The sequence below is a fragment of the Ipomoea nil genome, unplaced genomic scaffold (assembly GCF_001879475.1).
Source record: "Ipomoea nil cultivar Tokyo-kokei standard unplaced genomic scaffold, Asagao_1.1 scaffold3069, whole genome shotgun sequence".
Taxonomy (NCBI): Eukaryota; Viridiplantae; Streptophyta; class Magnoliopsida; order Solanales; family Convolvulaceae; genus Ipomoea; species Ipomoea nil.
This window is the reverse complement of record NW_017619497.1, coordinates 9,651,486-9,675,473: the sequence shown is the minus strand read 5'-3', so window position 1 is coordinate 9,675,473 and position 23,988 is coordinate 9,651,486. Positions and strand designations below refer to the sequence as shown.

Sequence of the window (23,988 nt, the reverse complement as noted above, 5' to 3'; positions counted from 1 at the left end):
ACCCTGTTTGATTATTTTTTTGGCTAATTAGGTATGTATGGATTGGTTTACCTGTTTTGATAGCTCTATTGTGGTATGAGGTACGGTCTATTGTCATAGGATGTGTCCAACTATTATAAGATATAGATGTTTTGGCCTGCATGGACAATTCGGTTTGTTGAAGTTTGGAAACAATGATTCTGGATAAGTCTCTACAATTGCAGACTCCTAGATGCTCTTTCAGGTCGAGACTTTGGAAAACCATTGAGGTTGGAGATTCAACGTTTTCGGAACAAAAATATAGACAGATGTCTTAAAAACATAAAGCAAGGATGCATGGATATATTCATATAAATGGAAAACAACTAAAAATAGATGGAGTCGATTATCCGAATGAAATTATGAATTCGAAAGCAAACAGCTCAATACAAAAAGCTCCAATAATCTCAAAGAATCAAAGTAAATAAATGCATATAAAATGCAGATCAAATAGATGTAAGATAGGCCGGCCTGATGGCAACTCCATCCGCACATAATATATCTAAAGTAGCAGCAAATTCATGGCGCCAAACGCCGCCACCATGCTCGCCGCCATCTTCATCACCGTCCTAATGCTCTCTGCTCCACTCTGCAAATGAAATGAAGCCGTAAGTAGTTAATTAGTTGCGTGAGATTCATGAACGTACGCCATAGCTAAAACAAAGCGGATAATGAAGATACCTGATCGGTGGCCGATGGAGCAGGAGAGAGAGATCCAAGGCTCGGGGCCGGAGCTCCGGACGGGGGTAATGGGGAACTGAATGTGGAAGGCGACGGTGCCGGACTCTTCTTGGGCTTCTTAAGGCTGGGAGCCGGAGCCGGAGATGCGAGAGGGGAAGGTGTAGGAGCTGCCGGAGGTGGAGGGGAAGGAGTTGGCGGCGGTGGAGATAGGGGAGACGGCGGGGGGCTAGCGGGGGTTGGAGGAGGACTTGACGGCGGAGGGCTGGCAGGCGGTGTGGTGACTGGTGGGGGAGATGCCGGTGGAGTTGGCGGCGGTGAAGCTGGAGGTGATGTTACGACGGGAGGCGGAGAGGAAGTCGGCGGCGCTTGAGCTGGCGGCGTGGGTGGTGTGGTGTTAGGAGGAGGAGAAGAAGTGGGTGTTGGCGGCGCCGGTGTGGCGGTGGGAGTGGGAGGAGCCGGAGTCGCGGTGGGAGTTGGTGGCGCCGGAGTGTTAGGGGTGGCAGGAGTTGGCGGCGCCTGATTATTCGGGGTGGTAGGAGTCGGCGGCGCCTGATTATTCGGGGTGGTAGGTGTCGGCGGCGCAGGAGTTGACGTGGGAGGAGCAGGCGGCGCTTGGCCAACAACTCCGGCCACGATCAAGCACACAAATGCCACCACGGCAGCGCATTTCAAATCCATCATCACAATGTAATCAATCCAACGGCTCTAACTTTCTTATCTTTCTCGAAAACTCTCTCCGAGAGAAAAGGAAAGAAGAGAAGAGAGATCGAGCTAGTTGTGATGAAACAATGCGACAACGGAGAGAATATATAGGGCCTTGTTTGGATGAACTATTTGAGATCTAGGAAATGAGAAAGAATAATGTACCATAAAGGTGGCGAATGGTGATGGGATGATGGATAGAGTATTTCTTACGATTTCACAGAGTTATTAACACTGACTACCAAACAAACTTTTGAGACATTTTCCGTTGGCGCCTGATTGCAGGTTGGTGGAGATGGCGGGCGCCACCGCCACCTGTCCGGGGTCTTCATCTCATCTCCGATCTATTAATTTGTTCAGTTTAATGATGTTGGTTAATTAGTCTCTTTCCACTATTTCTTTCATTTTCTACTTAATCATGCACATTATGTAATTAATAATACTATTACAAAAATCGTTGTCACAAAAAAAAAAAAAAAAAAAAAAAGAAGAAGAAGAAGAAGAAGATTAGATTTCATTATGAGGTGCTGGGTAATATGGTTGAAAATTCCCAAAAATAATAATCCTACGAAAAGATTAATATTATATGGAAAACAGAAAAACTGGGAAGGAAAAAGTTGAGTGTTTGGGTAAAGGTTTAGCACGAGTTCGAACATGAAGTTCTTTTCCTTAAAACCTTATTTGCTACCTTCCACAAGTGCTAGGAGCGTTGTAGCCTAGGTTTCTCAGGATAAAACGTGCTACGATTCCTTGTTTATGCACCTAAACAAGGAACCCGGCAAACAAAGCAAAGCTGGAACACATATTGGCTAAAGAAGAGAGTAGAAGCAGAGTTTTGAGACTGAAAACTGTACTGGAATTCCTTCGTTTCTCACTGTGTAAAAAAGCTACTGCTCTACCTCTCTTTATATATAGGGATGTTGGAAGGGATAGCATTCAACATGGCCTTTAATTGGTATTAAACATGGCCTTTAATTGGTATTAAACCTTGGTATTAAACATGGCCTTTAATTGGTATTAAACCAATTGTATAACACCTGTAACAGTATTAATTCCGTAACAGATGAGTTTAATCTGTACAACAGGCTGAACTTTCGGGTTTTGTAGCACGAGAGCAATGATACCGAAGTTAGGCATAACTTAGCCCGTTTTGTAGCACGAGAGCAATGATACTGAAGTTAGGCATAACTTATGCCCGCAAGGTTAGCCCATTTCCGAACGACATTCGTGCCCGCACAGGCGAGCTCGGGCTTGAATCAAGCCTTTTCGATCTCCCCTAATTGGATTTTGATTTCCGCGAGAGAGCCTCTATGCTATACAAGCTTGAAAAGAGCTCATGTATATAAGGGGGGCAAATCTTGTTTTCAAACCAATGTGGGATAAAGTCCTACATTTTCCCTTCATTTCCCAACTTAAATGGGTCTACTTTGAGAATCAATATCTCATTCACCCATTATCCGTTTTGAGCGTACAATATATCAATCTCTTCGTCTTACTACGAAGAATCTGAATCCACTTTGACCCGACCCAAATCGGTAGTGGACCCCACTGATAATTGTACCACAAAATAGCTACTTAATATGCCATTTTATGCCATTTTAAGCTAATTTTTCCAACATGAGGCTCATCCAACTAGTGCTAAGCCATGTCCAAGACTACCAATTCAAGAATGTATATTGTTGGTTTTACGGCTGTCGACGACAGCTCAAGTCGTCAATACTATCGTAAAATTATTAAAACAATGGTGGTTGTATTGAATTCGGAATCCTTTGCACTGTGACCCTAAGAGAGTATTTATATAAAATATATAGGTGCGGGATCAAAGTATCTTCCTAATATGAAAAAAAGGAAGATCCCGCGCTTTTAATGAAAATAATTTCAATTCTATTAAATCTTCAACCATTGCCACTGAGCTCAGCACCCAGTCGGGACACTCTCCGACTGCCTAACACAATCGCTCGGCCAGGCCAACTGATGAGTTGAACTAGGGGCAGACGAGCCCTAAGCCGCTAGGGTCCTTTCTCTTTATACTTCTAAGTGTTTTAGTCATATTCACTTGATCGCCTAGAGGCACACCTGACTGGATATCCTACTAGGGGTATCCATAATATACAATATTTAAAATAGTGAATAGCTTCTACTATACACCGTTTAGTATTGGCAATGCATGTAGGGTTGTCTCAAAATAGGTGACTAAGTGAATGAGACATGATTTCTTTATTAGAATGTCACAAGTTTAATTCTTATTAATACTCTCTCAATTTAATCGGTTGATTAGTCACAGTTAATTTGTTTGTTATAACAAATATTTAGTCCTAGCCCTTGTAATGAGTAGTGGGCCTATTGAAATAAATAATAATAATAATAGTAATAATAATAACAGGGTGTAATAAAGAAAAATAAGTGATAGGTTGACATTGATTTTAATGAAAGGAAAGATAATGGGAAAGGAAAGGGCATTGCTTGCAAAGCAATTCACCTTTTTAATCTACTTCCATTATGATACTCCTAAGCAACAGACAATCTAATTAAGTACTTAGATTACACACATCACCTTTTACACAAATCCTAATTATGGTTGTTGCATATGCCTTAATTTGTATTTAATTAAACCCCATATTTATCAAAATATAGGAAATGCCACCCATATAGTATTTTTAGAAGTTTATACTTATTGTTTTTCTTTTTTAGTGACGAGGGAAACTCATTGTCATTATCTGAGATAGTGTATTTGTAAACTTCGCTTTTGTGTAATAACTCACAAACTACACAGAAAAAGTAAACTGCACTAGAAAGATCATGTGCGATTATTCGACTTGATCGAGAAGGTGTTGACAAAAATTAAATTTGTGATCTTATAATATAAGAATCATGTTATCAACGGATCATATGTGTCATTTTATGCCATTGGTATAATTTTAAAGTATATACTGATAATAATACAAAGCCTTAAAGGATCCAAGTGTTATCTGTACTTGAACTTGAGGATCTAGGTGTAATTATTTAGAAAACCAGCTAATCTAGATGAAAGATTGTCATTTCATCCTTAAATCAAGCATTCATGAAACATATTAATCACCAACAATTTCAATTTTGATGTTATAAGTTATAACCACAATATTGTTGACAATCAATGCAAGATAATGACACTTTAATATACCCCTAATAAAAAAAAATAACAATCAAAATACAATTATTTAAAAATAAATATATAAATGTTACTTTTATATGCAAACAAAATTAATTAATCGTGTGTATTATGTACATTAGACATAACTATAACTAGTATTATTGATACAGTTACTGATTGACATTACTGAAATATCTTTAAATTTTACTATACAATTTTATACATGTTTTGGCAAAAAAAAAACCTTTATATATGTAGTTTAACTTTATTAAAAAAATTTTAAAAAAAAAAGATAAGAAAAAAGAATTTCGCTAATATAATGCATACTAACGACTTAAAATGATATTGCCTGTCACAGTCATCCTCTTCTCGTTGCCCTGTCATTTTCTCATTATTATTTACCTTGTTTCCTTTTATTTGTTATTCTGTTTTACCTTTTAAGCATTCATTTTTTTTACTTTAACCCAAAGTATTTTTTGTTTTTTTGGTGGCAAGGAAAACTCTCGTACTAGTTGTGATGTGATGACAGTTTATGCTCGTATTTAAGAGTAAGGCTATCAGTACATTCTTTATTTTTATCTTTTTTGTTTTTGTTTTTAGAACAGTAAAGAATTGAGCAAAATTAATTTTGAATTGATGGGGAACTTAATTTTTAGTAAAATTTTTCTTCCGCTCCTACAAAAACCACCATATTTTTACATGAGAGAAGAAAAGAAGAAGACTTGAAGTGCATTATGAATTTTTAACCGTTGTAATCTTCTTCTTCTTTTTAATTGTCGGAAACGTTTTTTTTTTTCTCCCATAAACGTTTAGTTCAGTAATTATGAACATGGAACCGTATCCTAACGATTGTGGTTTAGCTTATTGGGCTAATCCGATACACAATATTCCGTTATATAGGTTATTTGTCCATTGTTTTGTTGAAAATTAGTGAAAGGACAATTTGGGCCATGTTGGGCCAAATTTAGAAATGTGAAAGGTAACATGTAGTTTGTTTGCAATAAGATTTGCATCTCGCAAATTATGCCCTGGAAACGTGTTCACTGTGAATGGTGAACACAAGTCTAAACGACGTCATTTTTACGCAAAAAAAAAAAAAAATCGTGGATGTGGAGTTAACGGCGCGCGTTTGATTAAATTATGAATTTTCTGTTATAAGATTATGAATGTAATGAAAATTCATAATCTCATAACAGAAAATTCATAATCGCATAAAAGTAAAATATTTATTAAATTATGAATTTTCTGTTATGAGATTATGAATTTTCTGTTATGAGAATGAGATTATGAATGTAATGAAGATTCATAATCTCATAAGTCATAACAGAAAATTCATAATCTCATAACAGAAAATTCATAATCTCATAACTGAAAATTCATAATCTCATAACAGAAAATTCATAATCTCATGGTTCCAAAGTGAATGTGTAGGCATGGTTCCAAAGTGAATGTGCAGGCATGGATTCATAATTTATGAATGTCCGTGATTTCAGACGGGAATGTGTAGGCATGGTTCCAAAGTGAATGTGCAGGCATGAATTCATAATTTATGAATGTCCGAAATCATTGCTCACCTCAAATTAAAGTGAAACCGCGAAATGTGAAAATGTAGAAGAAAAGTCACGCAATTAATTAAGAAAAAAAAAGATAACAGTGTACTAACACCGTTGGAACCGTGTTCACCAAACACGGTTCCATGGCATAACGATTGTTTGCATCTTGGATCGGCCCAAAATGAGTGATTTTAAGTCCATAAGAATCGGGCCTGCAAGAAAGGCTTTATTAATAAGCTTGGGGTATGGGCCCATAATTTTGGGTCGGCCCAAAAGTAGGCCGAACACATCTTCTCCTCTGAAACTCTATCTCTTTCTCTCTCCGTCTCACAATTTTCCACGGCGTTTCAGATAATTTTCAAAGGCTTTAAATTTCCCGAAGTTTCTAGTAACATTATCCAATCCAAAGTTCCGGCATAATGGCTCTGTCTTTGGGGATGTTTTCCGGCTTTGTTACCGGAGAAACGGCGACGTTGTTGAAGCCGTCGGGGTCGCCGTCTTCTGTTAGGCTTGCTGCTCCTCCTTTTGCTAACCTGCAGCCTGCGCGTACAGTGAGCTTCGCAGTTTCTTCGAATCCGGCATCGGAGACGAAGAAGAGCCCTACCCGAGGTATCATGAAGCCACGCCGTGTCTCCCCAGAAATGCAGGCGTTCCTCGGCGGCGTTGCTGAGATCCCTCGCACTGAAGTTGTCAAGCAGATTTGGGCTCACATTAAACAAAATAATCTTCAGGTACATATGCGATTCTCCCTCCTCGATATTAGGGCACCAAGCATTTTGGCTTGAATCTATTGCTTGAAAAATTGAAGAAATTGGGCTATGTGTGTTTGTGTGTGTGTGTGCTTTTTTACAAAAAATTGTGCATAAAAAGTGAAATATTTAGTTTTTACACTTAAAATTAAATATTTGGAACTAAAAATTCAAAATTTGAAAATTTACCTTGGGTATATTTGGAATGCATATGCATATTCATGTTGTCCTAGTTTGATTTAGATTAAGCTGAAGCTTTTCTTACTTCAGTTGGCAATATCTGTAAACTTGTTTCATTCTTGTGGAATATCTATAATGGCACCATCTTGTTTCCCTGGGCTTTTGGAATGATATATTCTCTGGAGATGGTATTAATGTAGGAAGAAAGCCATGAGACCTTTGCTAGTTTGATGATTTTGGTATACAAAATGTCATTTTTTATTCTTTTGTTCTAAGTTGTTTAGCCTAAATTAGCTTCCACCACTACTCGAGGTGTATATAAGTTACCCTAGTTGACAAAAAATCACAAGGGGTAAACCAACTTAAATTGTCTATAGTTGTCGGGCTCAAACTAAGAAAGGTAACTACAAAGAGGTAAACCAGCTTAGATTGTTTATAATTGACTGGGTCAAACTAAGAAAGCTAATAGGCCGTTCTCATTGGGAGTTTAAACTTGTAATCTTGGGGTTACCAAGTTTAGGAGCTGGGCTGCCTCACTTTAGTTCTTTCTTGAAATGCAGGATGAGGCATGCACAGTTTATTAATTTCATTACTTCATTAATCTATGTTCATGTGGATAACATCTTTGAAGAAATATAGTGTTGTTGCCGAAAAGCATGAGCCTTTTTTTGTGACTCTGAGCTACAGCATACACAGACCAGTTACTTGGTTTCTTACAATTGCAGGATCCTGCAGACAAGAAGGTGATTGTCTGTGATGATGAGCTGAAGAAAATTTTTGGAGGAAGGGATCAAGTTGGGTTCCTCGAGATTGCCGGATTGATAACTCCCCACTTTCTTTAAGTATTGTGCTTCAGGAGGAATGGAGTTGATGGATCATCCAGAAACATGTTATTAGGAATCTAGGGTGCCAACATAGTTTTGCTTTTAGGTCTTCATTTTGAGCTTGCAAAATTCTCTATGCCAGTTGTTAACAACACATGTAATGGCAAGGATTGTATTATGTTGCCATGTTGGGCTCTGGGTATTTCCCCATGTTTCCTGAACTAGATCTGAGAGCTGCCGTGAATTCCACTTTCTGTTATAATGTAGTATCTGTCCATACATATTTTCTCAACCTACTGAAGCATAAAGAGTCAATACCCCTATTGGGATTCAACCTTATAACCTCCCATTTAAGAGAGTAACAGTTATACCGCTTGACCATAAGGTCTCCAGTAACTTGCAGAATCTTATTTTAAACATGTAATCATGTTTGTTTTTTACTGTAAATTGATCATTAATCAACTCTAAAAAATGGATTACTTGTACTAACTAATTTCAACCCCTAGCAATCCAATCTGTGGCTGATACATGACCATGTAGTCATAGTTTTTGGGTGGATGACAATGACATTCTACATGCCACATTTGCCGACTGTCATGACCATTTAGTGTTTGTGTTGAGCTCTTTTCACACTTGAAGATTCTACATTTTGGTCTAGATTGTGTTCTCGAAGTTCTATAAACTTGATTCAGAACTCTTTAACCTGACAAATCCAACTCTTTTGAATCCATTTCCACAAGAGAAGAAGTTCCAGAGATGAGCTGGTGGTGGGCCGGAGCTATTGGAGCTGCACGGGCAAGTTTCAATTTTTTTTGTTCAGATTCTGATGGGAATTTTATCATATTCCGTTCCCAAGTTCTTAATTGTAAGTTTTGATTATAATTTCTGCAGAAAAGGTTGGGAGAAGACGATGCACCTCCCAAGAACCAGAGCGTGGCTCTAATCGTCGGCGTCACCGGGATTGTCGGCAACAGCCTCGCCGAGATCCTCCCTCTCGCTGACACCCCCGGCGGCCCGTGGAAGGTTTACGGCGTCGGCCGTCGCGCAAGGCCGGCCTGGAACGCCGACCACCCAATCGAGTATGTCCAGTGCGATATTTCCGACGCGAAAGATGCCCATTCCAAGCTCTCCGTCCTCACCGATATCACGCACGTCTTCTACGTCACCTGGGCGAACCGATCATCGGAGCTGGAAAACTGTGAAGCCAACGGGAAAATGTTCAGGAACGTCCTAAACGCCGTCGTCCCCAATTGCCCGGATTTGAAGCACATCTGCCTGCAAACCGGCCGGAAACACTATCTGGGCCCGTTCGAATTGTACGGAAAAGTCGCCCACGATCCGCCATATCACGAGGATTTGCCCAGATTAGACGCGCCCAACTTCTACTACACTCTTGAGGATATTCTGTTCGAGGAGGCGGAGAAGAAGGAGGGATTAACGTGGTCCGTACACCGGCCGGGGACCATCCACGGCTTCTCTCCGTACAGCATGATGAACATCGTCGGAACCCTCTGCGTCTACGCCGCTATCTGCAAGCACGAAGGAGCCCCGCTGAGATTCCCAGGCGTTAAAGCTGCGTGGGATGAATACTCGGATTGCTCCGATGCAGATCTGATCGCAGAGCACGAGATCTGGGCAGCGGTGGACCCATACGCCAAGAACGAAGCTTTCAACGTCAGCAATGGCGACGTCTTCAAATGGAAGCATTTCTGGAAGATCTTGGCGGAGCAGTTTGAGGTGGAAGCCCCTGGGGAATTCGAAGAGGGGGAGAGGGTTACTCTGCAGGAGATTATGAAAGAGAAAGGGCCTGTTTGGGATGAGATTGTCAAGAAAAACAACCTGCAACCTACAAAATTGGAGGATGTTGGAGTTTGGTGGTTTGTGGATCTTATCTTGGGTGGAGGTTGTCCTTTGGATACTATGAACAAGAGCAAAGAACATGGGTTTCTGGGATTTAGGAACTCCAAGAAAGCCTTCGTTTCATGGATTGATAAGGTGAAAACTTATAAGATTGTTCCTTAGTTTTGTGTGTGTGTGGGGCTGTGTGCCATGTTAGTGTTAAAAATGTCATCTTTATCTCTGTAATGTATTTGAAGAAATGGGAATAATACATGAATGGAGTCTTATATATCTAGTTGTACTCTTGTGGTAAAAGCCATATCTCTTGTTCCAAAAAAGTTGAATCGCCAACCCTAAAGGCCCCACACACCGATCCAACAGAGGGTTCACATTCCAATCGGACAGAGCATGTGAGAAGATGTAAATCACGGTGACTCAATGGTTCAGTAGATAGGGTCAAATGCTGGTGAATAGTAAAAACCATATCTCAAATATATAAAGGTTGAACCTTTTGTGTTTGTCCATGAACTTATATGTGTTTTATGTTGCGAGTGTTTTTATGTGTCTTATGTTATGAAATTATATATCTTAAAAATATAAATTATGTGTCTAATTATGTATCTTATATTGTGAAATGTTAATTTGAGGAGGGGGAGAGGCTTACTCTGCAGGAGACGATGAAGGAGAAAGGGCCTGTTTGGGATGAGATTGTGAAGAAAAATAACCTGCGACCTACGAGATTGGAGGATGTTGGATTATGGTGGTTTTCAGATTTGGCCTTGGGTGTAAGTTATCCCCTGGATACTATGAACAACAAGAGCAAATAGCATGGGTTTCTGGGATTTAGGAACACCCACAAAGCCTTCATTTCATGGATTGATAAGATGAAGGCTCACAAGATTGTTCCTTAAGAAATTTTCTAAGAATTGAAGCATGTGTTCCATCTCAACTAAAAGTCTAGACTGATAGTTAAACTAAAAGTCTAGACTGATAGTTAGATTGCGCCCCTTCACGTGTGCGGTGGGTTCCAAGCAATACGTGGACCGGTGTGCTCACACGCCCCAGCACGTGTGAGGTGGGTTCCAAGCAACACGTGGACCAGTCGCTTATAAGTGGCGCTAAGATTCGAACACATGATCTTTGGTGGGTTCCAAGCAACACGGACTATAGTCGCTTATAAGTGGCGCTAAGATTCTTTGGTGGGTTCCAAGCAACACGAACTATAGTCCGTCCGTCTTATAAGTGGCGCTAAGATTCGAACACATGATCTTTGGTGGGTTCCAAGCAACACGTGGACCAGTAAATCATAGTCGCTTATGAGTGGCGCTAAGATTCGAACACATGACCTTTGGTCTGGCTCTGATACCAAATTGAAGCATGTGCTCCATCTCAACTAAAAGCCTAGATTGATAGTTGGATTGCACATTAATGGCTATGTGCTCACACTAAGAAATGATAACTTTGTTTTTCAAGATAAGTTAATCACTTGATTATTATGAACTCATGTTTAATAACATAAGGAAACAAATTTAGTTGCCAATGACTGAAAATTAAGTTGAATGACTAAATATAATGTGACAAGGTTTTAAAAGTAGTGGGACCAAATATGAAAATGAAGCAATAATCATGAAACTAAATGTGAAACATTAATAATTGAAGATCAAATATGAAAATAATTTAATATTTGGGTGATACCAAAAGTAGAAAAATCTCGACATTATCCATTCAAGTGGGTTGAGGAATGACCCTCACGAGTCACGACTCATGTCTGTCTTCGCCACAAATTGTACGTCAAATTTCATACAGTATTGTAGCTGCTTGTGGAACTTAAATTTATTATATATTCCAACTAAAGTATTACCATCTTTGTATATATGGTCATATTTGACATGTATTTTAATTTATTATTGGGAAGCCACCTACAACTGGACTCATCGTACATTTTAGAGAAATTAAAGTTTTTTATTTTTTTCCAAAATGTTGAGTCTCCAACCTCAATGGCTCTCTATAACTCGACTAGACAGAGCATTTGAAATAATGTAAATTACGGTAACTCAATGACTCAGAAGAAAATGTCGATTCGCATAAGGAATCTACCTACTTTAAGCTCTTCTCCCAAATACGACATACTGAACTATTGAGCTAAACCCGTGTGAGCATAAAATTTATTTTTTTGTAGGTCTTAGTTGATAAACGAACAAGAGAAGATAAATCAACTTAAATCGTTGGCAGTTTAAATAAAAAATATTATAAATAGCTTTCACATAGAGTCGAATTTGAACGGTTATAAAAGTAACTATTTGGCCAAGATCGTCGCCAGACAAGCCTCGTATGCCCCAAGCGACGAACCACGAACGGAGGATTCTGACAAACGGTTTCGATTACTGGATCAATTCCGACGAACGGTACTCTTCTTCCTCCGATTTACGCCTTTGATTTTCCTATCTTTGAATCTGGAAATTTTGATTTTTGATTTTTTATTTGTGATTGCTTAAGTGTCGAAGAAGATGATAACTGAACTTTTTCAATTCGAACCGACCTATAATTTTAGAGTTCTACTACATAGACTCCCAAAATTCTACTCCCTCATTTATACTCCTTGAGGTGGTAATCCAGGATTGGTTATTTTTATCATGTGGGTCCACAGAAAAATGTCTACATCAAGAACATGTGAGAGGGAGTACAAGTTGGGAGTTTAAAGTGGGATTTAAGATCAAACTAAAAAAAAAAAAAAAAAAAAAAAAAAAAAAAAAAAAAAAACCTAAACACCCCACCCAATAAAATAAGATTTAGGGTGCAGTTAGTCCAACCATCCGCATTAAAATAAGATTTAGGGAGCATATATCCAGCGAACAAATGTGACATATAACAAATAAATCTGCCACACGTTTCCACTTTAAGTGATCTGCGTAGAGATTCCGACGATGAGCTGGTGGTGGGCCGGCGCCATTGGTGCTGCCAAGGCAAGTTTCTTTCTTGTTTAATTTTCATGTTCTTATCCGGGCTAGACTAGATAGATTCTGGTGATGATATTGGAGGTTAAATATGATCTGTATGTGCAGAAAAGGTTTGGAGAAGAAGATGACGCGCCACCCAAACACCAGAGCGTGGCTCTAATCCTCGGCGTTACCGGCATAGTCGGCAACAGCCTCGCCGAGATCCTCCCTCTGGCTGACACGCCCGGCGGCCCATGGAAGGTTTACGGCGTCGCTCGCCGACCAAGACCCGCCTGGAACGCCGACCACCCTATCCAGTATATCCAGTGCGATATTTCCGCCGAGGAAGACGCCCAATCCAAGCTGTCTGTGCTGACAGATGTCACGCATGTCTTCTACGTGACATGGGCCCACCGACCCACGGAGCTGGAAAACTGTGAAGTCAACCGGAAAATGTTGGGGAACGTCCTAAACGCCGTCGTCCCAAACTCTCCAGATCTGAAGCATATCTGCCTGCAAACCGGCCAAAAACACTACTGGGGCCCCTTCGAACTGTCCGGAAAACTCTCCCACGACCCGCCGCATCACGAGGATTTGCCGCGACTCGACGCCCCCAACTTTTACTACGTTCTCGAGGATCTCCTGTTCGACGAGGTTAAGAAGAAGAAGGAGGAGGGATTAACATTAACGTGGTCGGTTCACCGGCCGGGAACCATCCACGGCTTCTCTCCGTACAGCATGATGAACATCGTGGGAACCCTCTGCGACTACGCCGCTATCTGCAAGCACGAAGGCGCCCCGCTGAGATTCCCAGGGATTAAAGATTCCTGGGATGGGTACTCCATTTGCTCCGATGCGGATTTGATTGCGGAGCAAGAGATCTGGGCGGCGGTGGACCCATACGCCAAGAACGAAGCTTTCAACGTCAGCAATGGCGACGTCTTCAAATGGAAGCATTTGTGGAAGATCTTGGCGGAGCAGTTTGAGGTGGAAGCTGGGGAATTCGAAGAGGAGGGGGAGAGGCTTACTCTGCAGGAGATGATGAAGGAGAAAGGGCCTGTTTGGGATGAGATTGTGGAGAAAAACAACCTGCAACCTACGAAATTGGAGGATGTTGGAGTGTGGTGGTTTGCAGATGTTATCTTAGGTATATGTTATCCTCTAGACAGTATGAACAAGAGCAAAGAACATGGGTTTCTGGGGTTTAGGAACACCCACAAAGCCTTCATTTCATGGATTGATGAGATGAAAGCTCATAAGATTGTTCCTTAAATTATTTTAGTCAAATTTTGTGCTTCGATCTATTCCATCCTTGTTTTTAGTGTACGTTTGTGTTAAAAATATAACCTTTTTCTGTCTGTAATGATTTTGGAAGCTCTTTGTTTGGCTTATAAGTTCTAAATTCTAAATACATGAATCAAAATTAATGTCAATGAGCTATTGATAAAAAGAATTTGAATCTTTAATTATAAAAAAAAAAAAATAGAGTGAATTAACGAAATGATCTATCGACTATAGTGAAATTAACAATTTGGTATTTAATTATTTTTTTGACCAATTAAGTCCATCAACTTTTAAAATCTTAACTAATTTGGTTCTCTGTTTGTTTGACCGTTAGTCAACCATTAACTTGGAACCAAATTGGTAATTTTACTATAGTTAAGGGACCATTTTGATAATTAACTTTAAGGGCGGACAATTCGGTTCAGTTTTGTCGAACCGAATCATACCAAACTAGTTATATTCGATAATATACCAAACCGAACAGAAATAAATTCTTGTATACCGAACGGCTCAGTAAAAACTCGAACCGAACCAAATACCGTATGAACTTTGAATTGTTATTTTGTTATATATTAGACTTTGGATTTGGACTATGTAAACACCATAACACATAATATATAACTTTTGAAAACAAACCATAAAGAAATCAAATAAAATATTTATTTATTTATTTATTTATTTTTATTATTATTATATTTAAAAAACACTATAATTTTTAATATTTTTTTTTCAATTTAGAACCGGAACCGCCGGTTCCGATTCCTTTTCATCTCGAACCTTAACCGGAAGTCCGGAAGTCCGATTAGGAATCGGAACCAGAACCGTACGGACAATTCGGTTCCGATTCCGGTTTAACAGTGCACGGTTCGGTTCGAACCGAACCATAATCACCCCTACAACAGCCAGCTTAAAAACAACAAAAGAAAATTAAATGTTACATGATTAAAAAAAATCTTGTTACCCCAACGGTGGTCCCACTGGTCTGTGAATTGGGCTGACCTCTTTTCTTCAAATTTAGATTTTCCATTAGCTCAAAATCTTGTTCTTAAATTTTCACTATTCCAAAACCATCTAAAATGTATTATTGGGGATGCCCTTATTTGTTGTTGGGATTATCATTCCAAAAGGCTAAATCCCACTTTGAGAGGTTGCCCCCACACTGTCACTGGTGAGATTCGATCCCTGGTCATTATTCCAAAGTTTCACTTCTATAACCAGTTGAGCTACCATGCGGGCTTGTTGTTGGGATTATTGTTTAGTCAGCTGGCACTCCACTTGTGTGATACGTCACTTGATCTTGTGGATGGAAAAAGCCTGTGGTCAAGTCTTCCATCCCTCAATCACTTCATTACACATTGGTTCACAAATGAGCCTCAAGTCTTTAATTTCTTCGCCACAAATTGTCAAATTCCATACAGTGTTGGTTGTTGATCTGAAATTTCTTAAAGAGCTGTAGTTATGTACACCCTCAATTTTACTTGCCGGCTTTGATAAGTTATTTTTTTTATGTGAATCTCAATATAAATGTTTAAATCAAAATTTGTGATTCTAACCAATAAAAAAAAAGTGACTAGTTCAAGTTAAGAAAATCACATACACCTCACACCAATTGGAACTTGAAACATTTAGGTTATTAAGTCATCTGTCCCACCAACTTGATCGGGGTTGTCCATTATTGTAGATATATATATTGCTCATCATAACACGATTGATTGTTTATGAGCCTGGAGAAACTTTCCATTTCTCTGAACAAGAGACCATTATAATTTCCCTGCAAATAATCCCAAAGATGAGCTGGTGGTGGGCTGGTGCTATTGGCGCTGCCAGGGTATGTTTCTTGTACATTAATTTACACTATACTAGAATCTGATGATTATGTTTTTGTTTTTTTTTTTTCCCAGAAAAGGTTTGAAGAAGATGATGTTGATGAGCCACTGAAGCACCAGAGCGTGGCTCTAATCGTGGGCGTCACCGGGATTGTTGGCAACAGCCTCGCCGAGATCCTCCCTCTCGCCGACACACCCGGCGGCCCATGGAAGGTTTACGGCGTCGCCCGCCGCCCCAGACCCGCCTGGAACTCTGATCATCCAATACAGTATATCCAGTGCGATATTTCCGACGAGGAAGATTCCCATTCCAAGCTGTCTGTGCTGACGGATGTGACGCATGTGTTCTACGTGACCTGGGCAAACCGACCCACGGAACTGGAAAACTGTGAAGTCAACGGGAAAATGTGGAGGAATGTGTTGAATGCGGTAATCCCAAATTCTCCAGATTTGAAGCATATCTGCCTGCAAACGGGGAAGAAACACTATTTCGGTGCGTTTGAAGTGTACGGAAAAGTAGCCCACGACACCCCCCACCACGAGGATTTGCCCAGATTGGAATCTCCCAACTTTTACTACGATCTTGAAGATATTCTCTTTGACGAGGTAAAGAAGAAGGAGGGATTAACGTGGTCGGTCCACCGGCCGGGATTAATCCACGGCTTCTCTCCGTACAGCATGATGAACGCCGTCGGAACTCTCTGCGTCTACGCCGCTATCTGTAAGCACGAGGGAATCCCTCTGAGATTCCCCGGGATTAAAGCTGCTTGGGACGGCTACTACAATTGCTCCGACGCAGATTTGATTGCAGAACATGAAATCTGGGCAGCAGTGGATCCATCCGCCAAGAATGAAGCTTTCAACGTCAGCAATGGAGATGTCTTCAAGTGGAAGCATTTCTGGAAGGTGTTAGCCCAGAAGTTTGAAGTGGAAGCTGCAGAATTTGAGGAGAAAACGCCGAGTCTGCAGGTGATGATGGAAGACAAAGGGCCGGTTTGGGAGGAGATTGTGAGGGAAAACAGGTTGTTGCCTACGAAATTGGAGGATGTCGGTCAATGGTGGTTTATGGATGCTGTCTTGGGTGCAGAATGTCCCCTGGATAATATGAACAAGAGCAAAGAACATGGGTTTCTGGGATTTAGGAACTCCAAGAATGCCTTCGTTTCATGGATTGATAAGGTGAAAGCTCATAGGATTGTTCCTTGAGACTTTTAGATTGGGCTGTGTAGCTAGCAATAAGATGCGTTTATAATTAACCTACAATAAAATATTTGGAATGCTATTCCAAATATATATATATATATATATATATATATATATATATATAGGGAAGGGATCAGGTGCATTTGCTGCTTCCCGTGCAATTGTGCGGTGGATTAATGTGCGTGAGGTTTATACTTAATGTGCGTGAGTGTTCTGCTTAATATGCCTGAGATTTGTACTTGATGTGCGTGATGTTAATATGCGTGAGTTTTGTACTTAATGTGCTTAAGTATTGTGCTTAATATGCGTGAGATTTGTGCTTAATGTGCGTGAATTGTCCATGGATTCTGGATTATCAATCTGTACTGCAATTTTTTCGAGAAAATTCGATGACCCTCTCCAGGTACATACAAAGTGTTGTTCTTGATTTCCATTGATGAAACTAGGAATAAACGCAGAGTGTATGAACTTGCATGCAGCGTATGCGTGGGTGAAGTGTTTATGGGAGGAAGAAACAAATTGCAGTGCAGTCCTGGAAGCGGCGAAGATCATAGGACGAGCAGGCAGCATATTCAGCGCCGAGGATCGTTATGTGCGGCTCAGCCTCCTCAAGAGGGACGACGATTTCGAACAGTTGCTGGCTCGGTTGAGGGAACTGGTCGCCATTGAAGATGGTGCGAAAACCATGTGAATATAACATTATAATAAGTCACAAATCTCAGGCACATTAGACACAACACTCACGCACATTGAGTACAAATCTCAAGCACATTAAGTACAAATCTCACGCACATTAATAACCGCACAACCGCACGGGAACCTTTCACTATATATATATATATATATATATATATATATATATATATATATATATATAATTAAGTTCTAGTGCGGGTGCATGTTTCCCGTGTGGTTGTGCGACGAGTAATGTGTGTGAGTTTTGTACTTAAGTACTTGTGTGTATACTTATTGCAACTTAAAACATGAGTTTTGTATTTAAGGTGTGTGAGTCTTATGCTTAAGGTGCATGAGTTTGTGCTTAATGTGAGTAGTTGTTAAAACTTAAGATGCGTATACTTCATTTATTAAATTAAGAAGGTGTAGTGAAAAGTCATAATTATATTCTCAATTTTCTAGGAGTGTATACTTCCTTTGGGACAGTTGGCCTTATTACAAGTGTTAAATCTCTATTAGCAATTTCATAACAGTATGATATATAAATATTAGCTTACACGTACGTGGGTTGACAAATGACCCTCAAGTCTTTCTTCGCCACAAATTGTCATTTCAAGTACAGTGTTGCTTGTGGATCTCAAATTTCATATATTCATTTAAAGTAGGACCATCTTTGTATGGTCCTCTTCCACATATATTTTAATTTCTTGAAAAGTTCACAATTGTTCTATATTTTGAGCTAAGCTTATTTTGATGGACAAAAAATTGACTAATTCAAGTTTAAAAAATCATATACACCTCTCACAAAGAATAGAACTTGAAAATTTATGATTATTATGCAAACTATCCCACTAACGTGATTGAAGTTATCAGGGTCGGTCCTGGGGCAAGGGCAGGCAGCACCCATGCTTGGGGGAGGGCCCCATCCTATCTCTTATATATGTAGTATATATGTATTGAGTATAAGTAATTTATATACATATGCTTTATAGTAAGGTGAATTAGCTTGGATGGTAAGTTGCTTGAATTTTAACCTCATTTAATTAAAGGCCGGTGATCCAACCCTTCACTTCACATTTTAGAATTCCTCAACTCTACTTCTTTGCTTATATTCTAATGTATATTTTAAAAATTTATTTTTATTGATTTTTTTTTTGTTTAATACGAAGTAGTATTTTTAATGTAGTTTTTAAATATATAAATTTTCATATATTTATACTAAGATATAATGAAAATTTTTTGTATTAAATATATAAATTTTTATATTAGATTTTTAATGCAGTTTCTAAATTTATAAATTTTTATATACTTATATTAAAGATATTATGAAAAATTGAATTAAAAAAAATTTTAATCAACTCATGTTAATCAAATATGACACGTAAAAATAGGACGGAGGGGGTTATATGATATATTTTGAGATTGAATTATAAAAAAAATTAAAAGACAATTTACTCCTACCTTTTTATGAATATCTTATCAATGTAATATAGAAGGTTCTATCGTGTGTCATTGTATTCAAATTATTCTAAAAAAGTTTAAATTTTATCTACTTAAAAGAAAAAGTATTTATAAAAGTATTTAAAGTTATTGATATTAATATTTTTTTTCTTATTTAATTTAAATTTTAGACATGAAATATATATTAACTGGGGCCAATTTTTTTTTTTTTATCCTGCCCCGGGCTTATAAAATGATAGGACCGGTCCAGGGGGTTATTTATTATTCAGTCGATATATCATGTATAAGGGCGCACAATGCATTATACACCATAAATATTTCATATTTCGTATCTAACATAATACATAATACACATAAACTCTTAACATAATACACATAAATACAGAAAAAATAAAACCGTAACTAAATTGGACGGACATAACAGTATCCCGTAGCATCAACTCCCCCACCTTATAAAAACCAGGTCGTTTTGAGTCAGGATGCACAATGCGTTGTGCCCTGGTGCACGATATATATATATATATATATATATATATATATATATATATATATATATATATATATATATATATATATATATATATATATTGCTCATCACACGATTGATTGTTTATGAGCCTGCAGAAACTTTCCATTTCTCTGCTCTGAACAAGACACCATTATATTTTCCCTGCAAATCATCCCAAAGATGAGCTGGTGGCGAGCTGGAGCTATTGGCGCTGCCAGGGTATGTTTCTTGTACATACATGTTTGTCTTTACACATTACTAGAATCTGATGATGATTATGTTTTTTTAATTCCCAGAAAAGGTTTGAAGAAGATGATGATCTTGATGCGCCACTTAAGCACCAGAGCGTGGCTCTAATCGTGGGCGTCACCGGGATTGTCGGCAACAGCCTCGCCGAGATCCTCCCTCTCGCCGACACACCCGGCGGCCCATGGAAGGTTTACGGCGTCGCCCGCCGCCCCAGACCCGCCTGGAACTCTGATCATCCAATGGAGTATATCCAGTGCGATATTTCCGACGAGGAAGATGCCCATTCCAAGCTGTCTGTGCTGACTGATGTCACGCATGTTTTTTACGTGACGTGGGCAAACCGACCCACGGAACTGGAAAACTGTGAAGCCAACGGGAAAATGTTGAGGAATGTGTTGAATGCGGTAATCCCAAATTCTCCAGATTTGAAGCATATCTGCCTGCAAACGGGGAAGAAACACTATTTCGGTGCGTTTCAAGTGTTCGGAAAAGTAGCCCACGACACCCCCCACCACGAGGATTTGCCCAGATTAGAATCTCCCAACTTTTACTACACTCTTGAGGATATTCTGTTTGACGAGGTAAAGAAGAAGGAGGGATTAACATGGTCGGTCCACCGGCCGGGATTAATCCACGGCTTCTCTCCGTACAGCATGATGAACGCCGTCGGAACTCTCTGCGTCTACGCCGCTATCTGTAAGCACGAGGGAATCCCTCTGAGATTCTCCGGGCTAAAAGCTGCTTGGGATGGATACGCGAATTGCTCCGATGCGGATTTGATTGCAGAGCAAGAAATCTGGGCAGCGGTGGACCCATCCGCCAAGAATGAAGCTTTCAACGTCAGCAATGGAGATGTGTTCAAATGGAAGCATTTCTGTAAAGTTTTAGCAGATAAGTTTGAGGTGGGAGTTGTGGAATTTGAGGAGAGAAGTGAGAGCAATAATCTGGAGGTGATGATGAAGGAGAAAGGGCCTGTTTGGGACGAGATTGTGAGGGAAAACGGGTTGTTGTCTACGAAATTGGAGGATGTTGGTCACTGGTGGTTTGTGGATCTTCTGTTTAGTGTGGAATCTCCCCTGGATAATATGAACAAGAGCAAAGAACATGGCTTCCTGGGATTTAGGAACTCCGAGAAAGCCTTCATTTCATGGATTGATAAGATGAAAGCTTACAAGATTGTTCCTTAACTAAACTAGTTAATTAGTTTGGCAAAAAACTCGTGTTCAAGCGATATAACTGTGGCTCTTTCAAATGGAAGTCACAAGTTCAAACTTCAATGGGGTATTGACTATTTGTGCTTCAATACAAATAATTAAAACAAAAATAGTTAGTTTGGACTTTCTTGTGTTTGTTTGCATGCGTGCATTGTCATATTTGTGTAATGAATAAACACCTTGAATTATCAATAGATTTCATTGTTGTCATCCGGTTTATCTTGCAACTTACTTGAATTGACATTATCCAAATCTAATTGTAAAATCATAATTAAAGTATATAAAGTTTGAATCTCAAATCATATAACTATATTAAAGTATATAAAGTTTGAATCTTTTGATTATACATAAAAAATTTATAATATGGTGATAGATTAGAGTAGTTGAATCGGTGCTTAGTCTTGACAATGAATGATAATTGATGACTGGTTTAGAATCATTAGAATGGTAGTGATTTACACTTACATAATTAAATGCAATTTTCATTTGGTGATTACTTGTTTATGTTGATAAGAACCTAATTATAAGAATTTAATGTCTTAATTATGGTGACACATATAAATATCCTTTAAAAAGATCATATGAGATGACTTTTGGGTATTATAAAATAAATAAACACTTTATAATTCTATTATTACTTGCATTTATTTTTTGCTCTCGACTGCTTTAAATTGTAAAATCAACACAGAGTTTAATTAATGTTACATTTACATAACTTCAAGTCAAATTTAACCATTAGTAATTGACTTACAAATTACCAATTGTTACAAACGAGGACAGCATTCCTGAAAGTTCGCATGTGTCACAAACAAAAGTTCTTGTCTTGCGGGTAAGCTTTAGCCTTTAGGTAAGCAAACAACTTGTTTGGTCGAAAACTCGAAAAGGGTTGAATAGCCACGTGAGAATTGTGTTCCCATGACTGCTGGAAACCCGGCGTTACGATTCGCGCGATTAGAGAGACTTCTAGGTCTCAAGAAATCAAATTTGTCACCCAACTCTTCTATTCTTTTCGTTTCTTGGCGGCCCTTTCCCAGTTTTCAGCATTACAAAACCAGAATTCAAAGAACGCCTCTCCCTCTCCCGAACCCAAACCCAGAATCAAGAAGGGGTTGGTAAAGTTTCCGCTTTTGAGAAAAATGAGCCTCAGAAATGGCTTCAAGGCCCGGCGATCTCTGTACCATTTATGGAAGGAATCCTCCGCCGTAGATTCGGTCGGAGCGTCGAAGCTTCTTCGGACCCATCATTGCCACCAGCAAGCTAAAGTGTATTATCGGTTCCCTCAATCCATTTTAAAAAAGACCAAGGAGGTTGAGCTCTCGGTTCCCAGCATAATTTCTCTACCGTTCTCCTCCCGGAGTAGCTCCACCGCCGCCGCCGCCGCGAAGGCTGGATTGGTCGGGTGGTACTTAGAATTGTTGAAGACGCGGCCTATTCTCACCAAGAGCATCACCTGTGCTGTTATCTACACCGCCGCCGATTTTTCATCTCAGGTTCTCTTCCTCACCTAATACCAAACATTTGGAAGAATATTCCTTTCTCATTTTTCCTCCCAAAAAAAATTGCCTAGGTAGATAACTAGATAAGTAGTTTGGTTTGTTTCTATATATATGAAACAATGGTTCATTATTCAGTTAAAGTTGTGAAATCTTGAAGTATAATGGCAGAAAGTTTCCATCTTTACCATTTATGAGGTACTTTGAAGAGATGAAGAAAGGTGGAAAAATCAGTTTACTCTGAGATTATATATGATTACCATTTATGTTCAACTTTTCTTTTTTCCCATTTCAACAATTCTGTGTTAGGGAGTAAGGGATCTGTGACATTTTACATTTCTGAATTGGCTTTACTTCAGATACTTTCAGGTTCATCATTAGAGCAGTATGATCTTGTAAGGACACTACGCATGGCTGGTTATGGGATGGTGATTTTAGGGCCTTCCCTGCATTATTGGTTCAACTTTATTTCAATGGCTTTTCCAAAGCGCGATCTTAGATCAACATTGACAAAGATGGCTATGGGGCAGACTGTATTTGGACCTATCATGACTGCTGTTTTCTTCTCTGTAAATTCTGCTTTGCAAGGTATTGGGACGCCTTTCAGTAAATTCTGTGTGATCGTCTTTAACTCTGGTGAATGAGCAATGTTTTATTTGGGACGACAGGTGAAAATGGTGCTGAGATTCTTGCCAGACTAAAGCGGGATGTGATTCCCACGATGAAAAGCGGTTTTATGTTCTGGCCAATGTGTGATTTCATCACATTCAGATTCATCCCCGTCCATCTACAGGTAGGCAAGCATTCTCATTTCTCGTCTTACTGAATAATGAGAAAGTTTAGCTAATCGTTGTTAGTTTTTCAATGACAGCCACTTGTTAGCAACTCGTTTTCGTATATATGGAATGTATACCTGACTTATACAGCGAGCAAAGAGAAGGTAGCCACAGCATGATCCTGTTAATAGTAGTCATCAGAGTTCGTTTTTTCCTCTTTCTCTCGGGCTGTCTGCTCGAAGGCATTCTGGAAGCGGAATTGTTAGTGACACGTTACATTGGTAGTTGATGCCAGAAGACGCAACGCTCTAGCCTAGAACAGCTACGAGGATACTTAGATACCCGTTATAATGCAGATCCAATCTATGGAGCAACAAAACTTACATTTTTGTATTGTTTTTCATACCTTTCATTTTGTTAACTTTTGATCTGAATTTCTACTGTACCATTTTCTTGCTGTTGTAAGCTCCATTTGATGTTAATACTTAATTTGTTACAAACTGGTTCTCATTCTGCTATGAACAAAAAGAGAGAACAGCGGGGATATTTCTAACCAAGTTCGTCAGGCTATTGACTTAGCAACTACAGGGTTACAAGTTCTACACTTCAACTCCCAACGGGATTGGCCAATTGGCCTTCTTGGTTTTAGTCGGTCAACTATGGGTAATCTAGGCTGGTTTATCTCCT

At 39.2% G+C, this 23,988-nt stretch overlaps 5 protein-coding genes and 1 long non-coding RNA gene across 13 annotated transcripts; 5 read left to right on the top strand and 1 right to left on the bottom strand.

The window, feature by feature from the left end:
* Positions 1 to 342: 342 nt before the first annotated feature.
* LOC109164603 (vegetative cell wall protein gp1-like) lies at positions 343 to 1,495 on the bottom strand. 2 transcript variants are annotated; one of them, XM_019313122.1, is made up of 3 exons: positions 1,261 to 1,495; positions 700 to 1,218; positions 343 to 607 (listed from the first exon to the last, which is right to left on the bottom strand). In XM_019313122.1, the coding sequence occupies exons 1-3, from the start codon at positions 1,378 to 1,380 to the stop codon at positions 521 to 523; spliced, it is 726 nt and encodes a 241-aa protein (XP_019168667.1). In that variant the 5' UTR covers positions 1,381 to 1,495; the 3' UTR covers positions 343 to 520. The 2 variants fall into 2 exon arrangements, with proteins under 2 accessions (XP_019168667.1, XP_019168666.1); XM_019313121.1 differs by having other exon boundaries at positions 700 to 1,495.
* Positions 1,496 to 6,387: 4,892 nt separating this feature from the next.
* Positions 6,388 to 8,116, top strand: LOC109165009 (protein TRI1-like). The gene is made up of 2 exons (XM_019313598.1): positions 6,388 to 6,815; positions 7,739 to 8,116. The coding sequence occupies exons 1-2, from the start codon at positions 6,504 to 6,506 to the stop codon at positions 7,853 to 7,855; spliced, it is 429 nt and encodes a 142-aa protein (XP_019169143.1). The 5' UTR covers positions 6,388 to 6,503; the 3' UTR covers positions 7,856 to 8,116.
* A 220-nt stretch (positions 8,117 to 8,336) lies between these two features.
* LOC109165002 (3-oxo-Delta(4,5)-steroid 5-beta-reductase-like) lies at positions 8,337 to 17,014 on the top strand. Of its 7 annotated transcripts, none has more exons than XM_019313591.1 (3): positions 8,337 to 8,632; positions 12,739 to 13,266; positions 16,329 to 17,014. In XM_019313591.1, exons 1-3 carry the CDS (start codon positions 8,594 to 8,596, stop codon positions 16,926 to 16,928), a joined length of 1,167 nt encoding a protein of 388 aa, XP_019169136.1. In that variant the 5' UTR covers positions 8,337 to 8,593; the 3' UTR covers positions 16,929 to 17,014. The 7 variants fall into 7 exon arrangements, with proteins under 7 accessions (XP_019169136.1, XP_019169130.1, XP_019169134.1 ...); XM_019313589.1 differs by lacking the exons at positions 12,739 to 13,266; positions 16,329 to 17,014 and adding exons at positions 8,729 to 9,466; positions 13,492 to 13,938 and having other exon boundaries at positions 8,426 to 8,632; XM_019313592.1 differs by lacking the exons at positions 12,739 to 13,266; positions 16,329 to 17,014 and adding exons at positions 8,729 to 9,598; positions 10,324 to 10,556 and having other exon boundaries at positions 8,428 to 8,632.
* A 244-nt stretch (positions 17,015 to 17,258) lies between these two features.
* On the top strand, positions 17,259 to 17,640 carry LOC109165010. Its single transcript, XR_002051465.1, has 2 exons — positions 17,259 to 17,328; positions 17,405 to 17,640. It is a non-coding gene; the product is annotated as an uncharacterized LOC109165010 (long non-coding RNA).
* A 1,988-nt stretch (positions 17,641 to 19,628) lies between these two features.
* Positions 19,629 to 21,217, top strand: LOC109165003 (3-oxo-Delta(4,5)-steroid 5-beta-reductase-like). The gene is made up of 2 exons (XM_019313593.1): positions 19,629 to 19,788; positions 19,866 to 21,217. Exons 1-2 carry the CDS (start codon positions 19,750 to 19,752, stop codon positions 21,003 to 21,005), a joined length of 1,179 nt encoding a protein of 392 aa, XP_019169138.1. The 5' UTR covers positions 19,629 to 19,749; the 3' UTR covers positions 21,006 to 21,217.
* A 674-nt stretch (positions 21,218 to 21,891) lies between these two features.
* Positions 21,892 to 23,801, top strand: LOC109165006 (protein SYM1-like). The gene is made up of 4 exons (XM_019313596.1): positions 21,892 to 22,522; positions 22,885 to 23,113; positions 23,194 to 23,318; positions 23,397 to 23,801. The coding sequence occupies exons 1-4, from the start codon at positions 22,169 to 22,171 to the stop codon at positions 23,478 to 23,480; spliced, it is 792 nt and encodes a 263-aa protein (XP_019169141.1). The 5' UTR covers positions 21,892 to 22,168; the 3' UTR covers positions 23,481 to 23,801.
* Positions 23,802 to 23,988: the final 187 nt, after the last annotated feature.